At 55.7% G+C, this 10,696-nt stretch overlaps 1 protein-coding gene across 1 annotated transcript; it reads left to right on the plus strand.

Moving 5' to 3' along the window:
* Positions 1-2,203: 2,203 nt before the first annotated feature.
* On the plus strand, positions 2,204-3,618 carry LOC119293905. The gene has a single exon (XM_037572235.1). It carries the CDS (start codon positions 2,330-2,332, stop codon positions 3,365-3,367), a length of 1,038 nt encoding a protein of 345 aa, XP_037428132.1. The 5' UTR covers positions 2,204-2,329; the 3' UTR covers positions 3,368-3,618.
* Positions 3,619-10,696: the final 7,078 nt, after the last annotated feature.

A 10,696-nucleotide genomic window follows, 5' to 3' on the forward strand; every position in this document is an offset into this window, starting at 1 on the left:
ACACGTGCATTCCTTCCTGATCATTAATCATGGACGCTACCTGACAGCTGTAAGGGTGAAGTGGGCGACAGTACATGCCCCAAATCTTACTTAAATAGTACTCTTATTAGTGACTAGCAACAACCATTATTTGAAAGAATTAGAGGAGACCGTGTGTAGGGGGGCAACAGGGAGAACAAAATGAAAGGACCAACATGGCAAATCGCATGAGGCCCAATGGGAGGGGCGAGCCACTTCTTATCTCCCCACCTCTTCATATCATAATCGGTCGATCGAGGAACACCCCATGTGCTTCTCTTCCCTCGGTTGGTCTTTTGGGCAGTTCCGGCGCTCTTCCTCTCCCAGTAGCTCCACCCCCAAGTTGAGCCCATAAGTCTTGTCGACCGGCAACTTTCTGACACAACCTGCTGCAGGTCCATAATCTCTCATCAGATTTCTACACACCTAGGTTCGGTCATCGATCATATTCATATCCTCGCAAATTATTATTATTGTTCCTTTTTTGTTCTTGTCGTGCTAGGACTAAAATTGATGTATAACTAATCATCGGTTTTGCCCGGTTTATAGAACATAGAGATATTTATTACATAAATCATTGTCATGTCTTCTAGAATTAGGAAGTCATATAATTAAGTGAAATATACCTAGGCGATGCTTAATGTCAATTTGTAGGGTTCCATCGTAATTTCTCATCAGATTTCTACATATCTAGGGCATCCATCATATTCATATCATCAGAAAACTACTTTTTTCCTTATCTTTTTTTGTTTTTTTTCTTGTCTTGCCAAATTTTGTTATTTTTTAGAGCAGATTTACTATCCTCAGTTGTCTAAAACAAATTTTGGACCGGTCAGTTTTAGATAGGAGAGAAGAACTCGCACCTAGCCAGCGTCACGGGTGGAGGCTTAGCGATTTGGGTGCCGGGTGGGGTGCCAGTGCGAAAAAGAAAGGGGTATACAGGGATGGTCAGGGCGGCGATGGCACAACGAAGGGGGGAGGTTCGGTGAGGCGGCACTACCGTTGAGGGTGTCAATTAGGTCTAGGTTGGAGGGCGGCGGGCGCCATGCTAGGTGAGGAAGGAGGTGGGCGGCTGTTGGATTGATATCCAACGGTTGGGTTGAATCAACTTAGAATTAGATAAAAGGAAATTGTTTTATAAGTTCTCATTGATTACATCTCATCGTCGTGTTTTTAGAGTGAGGATATCATGTAATTAAGCTTTTTTTATTTTGTGAAAACATACTTTGATTATCCGTATTTTAAATTGTAGGGTTCCATCGTACAATTCACACAGAGACCCCTGGTTTGTAGATACCGCCCTGGACGTTCCAAACCCAGGTTTTCATTTTTGCATTTTGCACATGCATACTAACTTTTCTAGATATACTTCCCCCAAAAGAAAACTTTTCTAGATATATACAGCCTACACGTTTGTTAATTTGCCATCTTAGTTGCGGTTCTCGTTAACCACAAGCCAGGCAAAGGGCGCGTGCGAGACACTCAGGTGGCGGCGGGAAGGTGCACCGAAGCTTCCTGCGCCCGAACAAATCTATCTCCCCGGCCAACCAACTTTGTCGCGCAGGTAGTTGAGGCTGTGTCTTTTTCCTCTTTTGCCTTTTCAGTGAGGAAGTTCAAGCTTTTTTTTGGAAGCATGCAGATAGATAGACGGCTGCATGGCTGCATGCATGAGCACGGGAGCGGCGAAGGTAACTCCACACGCCGAACCGCCGTGTTTTGGATTTGCGTCTGCAGATCGAGGGCGGTGGTGTGCACGACTGCAGGAACAGCTATACTAAACTTGTCTGAACCCTGAACTCTGAACCGCCGCGCTTGTCTGGCCCTAGCCGCTGCGTCACTGGCTCACGCTTTTGAGTTGGTTCGCCATCTGATCTTGGTCTGGATATGCGTGCCTACGGGTCATCACTTGTCTGTGGTGGTCGATTGGACGGTAACTGAAGAGATAGAGTGGAGTTACCTTCGCCGCTCCCGCTGCGTCACGGCTGGCTCGCACGAATCGACGTGGCGATCTGATCTCACTAATCGGGAATAACAATGAGAATTCACCTCCTGCATCGATCAGATCCGCTACCCACTACGTAGTACTACGGGTAGGAGTGCTACCATGCGTCTCGTCCATCATTTTGTCCCAAGCTCCCCACCAGCCAAATTCTGGTATACTTTTATTGTTGTTGTAATAAATCTCTCTTCTACGGTTCTACCCTTGTGATGTGTATATAAACAGGGCAGCGAGTGAACACAAGACATCTTCGAGATTATACTCACAAGTCACAATTGTTCTTGATATCACAACCATCTTCTCCTCGTCATCATGAGCAACATCTCTCCTTCATTCAGCACCCCCACCCTTCTGGCCACGTCTTCCTCCCTTCGTCATTTCTTTCCTCTCGCTGGCACCCAGAAGGCCAAGCCTGTCCTCCCCTCTACCCGTCCCAAGCCTCCTATGCACCGCATCGATATTACCCACTTTATCAATTTCAAGCTAGATCTCACCACAAACAACTACGCTCAGTGGATGCGGAAGTTCTACGCTATCCTCACCAAATACGACTGCGCCCACCATGTCGACCACAAGTCTGATCCCCGTCTTCAAGATGCCAAGTGGCGCAACGACGATCTGACCATTATGTTGTGGTTCTATGCTACCATTTGCGACGAGCTTTATCAAGTGGTGAGGGAGCCGGAGAACATGGCGTATACCGTTTGGGACAAGTTGTACACCTTCTTCCGGGACAACCAGCCCGGATGGGCCATCCACATCCGCGAAGAGTTAAGTGCCACCGTGCAAGGAGACATGACGGTGGCCGCCTACTGCAATCGGATTAAGGCCCTCGCTGACGCCCTCGCCGACGCAGGTGAACCAGTCAACGATGAGATGTTGACATTGCAAATGATCCGAGGACTCAACAACCGCTTCCATGTGCTGGCAACTACTCTTCCCATGCACAGGCCTTTTCCTACCTTTATCCAGGCCCGTTCCCTATTGTTGCTTGAAGAAATATGTCTTAATGCGCGTGAGAGGTCGAAGGGATCCTCCACCATCACCATTGGCACCAACAACGGCTCCAACTCCACCCCCGATGGAAGCAACAATGGGAATCAACGCGATCACAACGCTTTTTTTAACACCCGGCCTGGACAGTCGGCACAACCACAACAACGACCCTGGTTGGGCTACTTTGCGCCATGGCGGGCGCCCTTCCCGTTGCCGAGGCAGCCGCCGCACACTCAGTGGGCCCCTCGAAGCGTCGGCGGCGTCCTCAACCCACGCCCATCTGCTCCAACTCAGGGATACTCGTTGCTCTACTCCATGGCATCCATCTTTATGTTAGCAAATAAACTAGCGTGATAGGTTCAAGTTCAGGTTAGACGTAGTGTTAGGATTCAGTTTTGTCAGCCTGCAGTTTTTTCGATGTTCAGTTTCAGTCAAGCCTGAGGACGCGGTATGTGCGATCCCGAGGCCGTAGCTCGCGGTGAGCGCATGCCCATGATCGTGGGATGGAACGATCCAGTAGATGGGGCACACCTTGATCCGTCTTTCCCGTTTTCCAGTGAATAAGAAGAGGAGGAGAAAAGCAGCAGAGTTTGCGCTGCACAAAATTCAGTCCCCTTCGTGTCCCTCTCTCCCTCTCCATTGACAGGAACTTTGAGCCCAGAGATAACAATTGGCATCAGAGCGCCTCGTTTGCGATCCACGGATGACGAAGAAGGACGACACTGGCGATGGCAAGGCGCCGCCAATGTCGCATGCTCGAATCAGTGATGGCTCAGATTAGGGTTCGTCTGCGCGGCTGGTGCGCAACACCGGCGGCACGGCGTGGTCAATGCTGACGAGGACCAACTACATCGACTGGGCTGTCCTCATGCAGGTCATGATTGAGGGACGGCACCTGAGGGACGCCGTGCAAACAGGCAAGGCGGAGCAGAGCGACGATCGTCTCGCGCTCGAGGCGATCCTGCGCGGGGTGCCATCGGAGATGGCACCCACTCTTGCTGGCAAGGCCACGGCGAAGGAGGCATGGTATGCAGTGAAGACGATGCGCCTCGGGGTGGCGTGCATCCGCGAGGCGAAGCTCGCGACAATTTCCAAGCAGTACAGCGCCATCCGGTTCACCGACGGCGAGACGGTGGACGACTTCGCGACGAGGATCACCAACATGGTGGCCCAGAGGGCGCAGCTCGGCGAGGTCGTACAGGAGAAGTGCGTGGTAAGGAAGTTCCTCTCCGTCGTCCTGGAGAGGTATTCTCATATTGCTCTATCCATAGACTCTGGTAGACCTGGATGCGCTCACGGTGCAGGAGCTCACCGAGCGGCTCAAGGCCGTCGAGGAGCGTTATGATCTTGAGCAGGCGGAGACGGGCATCGGCCGCCTTCTCATGAAGATGGAGGAGTGGAACAAGTGCATGAAATGCACTAAGAACGACGGGTCCGGCGGCAGCGGATCCGGAGCTGACCGTGGAGGCGGGCGCGGCGGTGGGCGCGGCGTGGGAAGCCGTGCTAAACCCATGAATATATGCCGGCACTGCAAGAAGGTCGGGCACTGGGCGCGCGAGTGCCGCACGCGTCTCCACGAGGAGGCAAACCTCGCCGAGCAGGGCGGGCACGCCGCGGACGGGCACGATGATGACCTAAAGCTCTTGATGGCGGTGATCGCCACGGACCCGTCACAGAGCGCGGGGGAGAACATCACGCTCAACGAGGAGGGTGCGGAGGCGAAACCAGGAGAGGAGGAGGCGCCGTGCAACGGCCGGTGGTTCCTGGACACCAGTGCGTCCAACCATATGACGGGTGATCGCGCGGCTTTCGCTGAGCTGGACGAGGGCGTTACCGGCAGCGTCAGGTTTGGCGACGGCTCCAACATGGCAATCTGCGGCCGCGGGGCGATCACCTTCACCGTGCGCAGCAGCGACCAACGCGTGCTCACAGACGTCTACTTCATCGCGCGCCTCAAGACAAGCATAATCAGCCTCGGGCAGCTGGACGAGCACGGCTGCACCACCAAGATCCATGGAGGCGTTCCAACATTGTACGATCGCCGCCAGATCGAGCTGGCCCAAGTGCGCAGGAACGGCAAGCGCCTGTACGTGGTGCGCCTCGACATCTCGCAACCTGTATGCCTGTCCGCGCGCGATGGCGATGAGGCATGGACGTGGCACGCGAGACTGGGTCACCAGCACTTCGACGCGCTCCGGCGCATGGGCGTGCCGGGATGGTGCGTGGGATGCCTGTGGTGGATCATGTGGAGCGGTTCTATGACACCTTCCTGGCAGGAAGTCAGCGGTGCGCTCCCTTCCCATCGCGGGCACGCTATCATGCGGAGAGGCCACTCGAGCTCGTGCACGCCGACCTCGACGGGCCGATCACTCTGGCCACACCCGGTGGTAAGAGGTACATCATGTTGATTATCGATGATCACAGCTGCTACATGTGGGCAGTGATGCTGCCAGCAAAGGATGCCGCTGCGGACGACATCAAGTGCTTTGTTGCCGCGGTAGAAGCAGAGCAGGGGGTGCGGCTCTGCATGTTCCGCATGGATCGGGGTGGGGAGTTCACGTCCGGTGCACTCGGTGATTACTTCGCGGACCATGGCGTGCAGAGACACTTGACGGCGCCGTATTCACCCTAGCAGAATGGCGTCATGGAGCAGCGCAACCAGAAGGTCGTCGGCATGGCACGGAGTATGCTAATGGCCAAGAAGATGCCCAGCTGGTTCTGGGGGGAGGCCGTGGCAACTGTGGTGTTCATCCTGAGCCGCTCATACACGCGCAACGGTGACAGCAAGACCCCCTACGAGGCGTGGTGCGGCAAGAAACTGCCGTGCACTACCTGCGCGTGTTCGGCAGCATTGCCTATGTCAAGAACACATAGCCAGGGCTCAAGACGCCGGACGATCACAGCACAAAGATGATCTTCATCGGCTACGAGGAAGTGTCGAAGGCGTACAGGGTCTATGATCCGCTGACTTGGCGTGTGTATGCCACACGCGACATGGTGTTCAACGAGGGCGCGAGTTTGGACTAGGGCACGTCGAGCGAGGCCCAGGACGAGCAGCTTGTCTCCCTGTAAGCTCCCACTCTCCATCAGTGCAAACTCAGCACCAGCTGAGACAGCATCACCGGAAGCAGAGCGGACGCGCGGAGGATCACCAGCGCCTGCGTCACTCGCCACTCCTGGCAGCATCGGAGCACCTGCATCGCCAGACTCACCGTGGTGAGATGCAACGGCCACACCCAGCAGTAGTGCGCCTTAGGGTGCAGACCCAGAAGACGTGGAGTTTGTCACACCGCTAGCAACCATGCCTGACCTCTTCGACGCTAATGATGATCTGCTAATGCTCGGTCACCGCTTCTGCCGTATGGCAGATATCCTTGGCGGCCCATCTAAGCAGCCGGCCGAGTGCTTGCTGCGGGCACAGGAGGAGCCGTCCAGTTTCCTCAAGGACGAGCCCCATGAGTGCAGTTGAAGGGCAATGCTCAAAGAACTAGCGAGCCTCAAGGAGAATGACATATGGGCGCTCACCTATTTCCCTCTAGGCCATCAAGCGATCAGGCTCAAGTGGATGTTCAAGTTGAAGAAAGACGCTGCTGGTGCTGTTCTCAAGCACAATGCGAGGCTGGTAGCAAGAGGTTTTGTGTAGAAGGAGGGCATGGACTTCGATGATGCGTTCGCGCCCGTGGCAAGACTGGACTTTGTCTGTGTCATAGTCGGCACGGCAGCGCAGCACAGCTGGGAACTGCATCACCTCGACGTCAAGTCAGTATTTCTAAATGGTGAGCTCAAGGAGGAGGTGTATGTTGCCCAAGCGCCCTATTTTGCTCGGAGAGGAGAAGAGCACAAGGTATACCGTCTGCACAAGGCGCTCTACAGCTTGTGGCAGGCGCCGCGGGCATGGAACTTGAAGCTCGACGCCACTCTGAAGGAGTTGGGGTTCTCCTGCTGCCCAGCTGATCACACTTTGTACGCACGTGTCAGGGGGCAAGCGCGGCTGCTATTCGGCATGTATGTGGATGATCTCGTCATCACCGGAGCCGACGGCGAGTGTGTCAGCAAGTTCAAGGCGGAGATGATGGCCAAGCTGCATATGCTGGCAAGCTGCTGGAGCGCGCGGGCATGGCGCACTACAACCCAGCGCGCGTTCCCATGGAGCCACGACTTCGTCTGAGCAAGAAGGGACCAGAACCACTGGTGGACGCCAAGGACTACCGGAGCATCATCAGAGGGCTGCGGTATCTCACTCATAGACGGCTGGACATTGTGTTCACGGTGGGGTATGTCAGTCGGTTCATGGAGGCACCGAACACGGTGCACCTTGCCGCTGTCAAACACTTGCTGGGTTATATCGCAGGCATGAGTAGACTTCATTGCAGGTACATGATATGTCTACAACGTATCTATAATTTTTTATTGTTCCGTGCTATTATATTATCCGTTTTGGATGTTTAATGGGCTTTACTATGAACTTTTATATTATTTTTGGGAGTAACCTATTAACCGGAGGCCCAGTCCAAATTGCTGTTTTTTGCCTATTTCAGTGTTTCACAGAAAAGGAATATCAAACGGAGTCCAAACGGAATGAAACCTTCGGGAAAGTTATTTTTGGAACAAACGCAATCCAGGAGACTTGGAGTGGACGTCAAGAAAGAAACGAGGCGGCCACGAGGCAGGGAGGCGCGCCCAGGGGGGTAGGAGCACCCCCACCCTCGTGGCTCCCCTGACCAATTTCCTTTGCCTATATATACTCATATACCCTGAAAACATCCAGGAGCACCAAGAAACCCTATTTCCACCACTGCAACCTTCTGTACCCATGAGATCCCATCTTGGGGCCTTTTCCGGCACTCCGCCGGAGGGGGAATCGATCACGGAGGGATTCTACATCAACACCATAGCCTCTCCCATGAAGTGTGAGTAGTTTACCACAGACCTTCGGGTCCATAGTTATTAGCTAGGTGGCTTCTTCTCTCTCTTTGATTCTCAATACAAAGTTCTCCTCGATCTTCTTGGACATCTATTCAATTTAACTCTTTTTGCGTTGTGTTTGTTGAGATTCAACGAATTGTGGGTTTATGATCAAGATTATCTATGAACAATATTTGAATCTCCACTAGTAGAAAAGGGGCCAATGGTCCAGGCCGGTCCAGCCCTTTAGTCCCGGTTCAATCCAGAACCGGGACCAATGGGGGCATTGGACCCGGTTCGTGAGCCCCAAGGGCCAGCCGGGCCACGTGGGCCATTGGTCCCGGTTCGTCTGGACCTATTGGTCCCGGTTGGTGGGACAAACCGGGACCAATGGCCCTCGCTCCTGGCCCACCACCATTGGTCCCGGTGGGTGGCCTGAACCGGGACCAAAGGGTTGGTCCTCGTTGCGGCCAGAGTTTAGTCCCACTCGCCAACCGAAGGGGAATCGGACCGGTTTATAAGCCCCTCCCTCTGTCGGGGAAACTGATCCACCAACACCTATGGGGACGGAGCCCCTTTCGGTTCGGAGGGGGGCGGAGATCGAGCAAAGAGCGGATCGAGGCGGTACACACGAGCAGTTTTACCCAGCTTCGGGCCGCACGGATGCGTAAAACCCTACTGATGCTTGTCTGTGTGTATTGAATTCTTGCTCAGGAGCGATGGACGCTGCCAGACCGAGCGTGAGAGTGTTCCTGATGTTTCGAATGAGCCGAACCCCTTCTACCTTGCGCTTGGGCCTCCTTTTATACTTTCAAGGGGTCACCGACAGGTGGCAACATAGACTAGAAGGGTAAAAATGGAAAAGGATGCGGTAGGTGCAGCTACCGCTACTGTGGGCACAGTGCACCCTACCTAACTCTGACGGCAGGGTACAGGGGCATTGAATGCCCGTCGGAGTTGCTTAAACAGTGCAAAACGTGACCGTTAGGAGAGCCACCGTTTTCCACGATGGCCTTCTCTTCATCTCTGCTTGCCACCGCGCACCCCTAGCTGCGCGGCCTCCTGCCACGTGTGCTTGGGAGAGTCCTAGAGCGACACGTTAGCAGGTGTGCTGGAGCGCGGGCGCGAAGTGGGGGTTTCCCGCGACAAGCTCCTTGCCGCAGTCGTCGTCTTGTCGTGTTTGGGAGCTTGTTGCTCACCGGGCCTTGCAGGGAGCGTCGCGGCAAGCTTTCTTGGTATGCCTTGAGTGGCCTTCCCGGCAAGCTCCTCTTGCCGGGGTCTTGTCTCTTCCCGGCAAGATCCTCTTGCCGAGGCCTGGGTTGACCTTCCCAGCAAGCTCCTCTTGCCGGGGCCTTGTCTCTTCCCGGCAAGATCCTCTTGCCGGGGCCTGGGTTGGCCTTCCCGGCAAGCTCCTCTTGCCGGGGCCCTGGTTGGCCTTCCCGGCAAGCTCCTCTTGCCGGGGCCTTGGTTTGAGTACTTTGTTCTTGAATGGTCTTCAAGGGAACCACGGAGGGTCTTGGCGGTCACCCGGCAAGCCTTGCCGCGGGATGCTACGACCGCCCGAGCACAAGTTCGGGGTACTAGGGTACCCCTACTCTAGTACACTGACAGGAGCCCCTGGGCCTGGGGAAGACACGGTGCCGACCGCTGTTGGGCCAGACCCAAAACAGTGCACGGGCACGCACGGCCTAGGTCACGCCGCATATCTCTCCGCTCCCACCGCGCACGCCCAGAACGGCACGCGTCAACGGCGTCGTGGGTGACGCGTGCGGCGTGCGCGGGGCTAAGCCCCTCGAGCATGCGTCATGCCACGATGATGGGGACGGTTCACGCCCTCCTCCCTAAACGGAGGTAGGTGTGGGGGCGTGGTGCATTTACTGGACGGGGCCGGTGCGCGGTTTTCGGGACGTCCACTCCCCGCGATCACGAGGCGGAGCGAGGCCGCCTCATCCGTCGCCTTGGTTCTGCATCCCCGCCACGCGGATCCCATGCGCTTGGGGTCGCGGACGGTGGAAGTGGGAAACTGGGCCGTCGCGAGCAAAGGCAGCGGGTTGGCCCCGACTCCCTGCTCTTCCCATACCTTGATTCGCTGAGCGGGGCGGCCGAGCCCCCACCTCGCTCCTTTATAAAGAGCGGGAGGGGAGCACAGAAACCCGCACTCTCTCATCTCCTCCTTTCTTCAGCTTCTCCTCCCCTTTCTCTCATTCGCCAAGGAGAAAGGGATCCTAGGCCCTTCATCGGTGGCGGCGAGGGTCGCCGCCAGACAGCGCATCTCTCCCTTTCCCGCGCCCGTGGTGGCAGAGCCAGCCATAAGGGGAAGAGGGAGGGGGCAAGGTCGCGGACGAGGTCAAGGACGAGGTCGAGGCGCTCGGGGAAGAGGCGGGCGGGGCGGCGCGCCAGCTTCGCCTCCGCCGGCGGCTCCTCCCCCCACGGCGGTCCATATAGGGGACGACCCTTGCGAGTTCTTGGTCAAGCTGCGCCGGGCGCCTCATCGTTGCCTCCGGCTTCCAGCTCCGTTTGCGAGCGCGATGGAGTTGGACCCGCCCGAGACACTGAGACTGGACATGAGGGGCTGTGGGATCAGCGGCACGCGAGTCCGCGTTGTATTCCCAGCCCCTAATGTGATGTATCTTGATCGAGGGTGGAAGACGTTCGACCGTATCCACAGCCTGATGGAGGGGTTTACCCTCCATTTTAAGTTGATGGAGGGTGATCTCCTCTCCGTCAAGGTCTTCGGGTGCTTCGGCACTCGGGCGAAGTGCTGCGTGGACAGCTCCT

The sequence above is a fragment of the Triticum dicoccoides genome, chromosome 4B (assembly GCF_002162155.2).
Source record: "Triticum dicoccoides isolate Atlit2015 ecotype Zavitan chromosome 4B, WEW_v2.0, whole genome shotgun sequence".
Classification (NCBI taxonomy): domain Eukaryota; kingdom Viridiplantae; phylum Streptophyta; class Magnoliopsida; order Poales; family Poaceae; genus Triticum; species Triticum dicoccoides.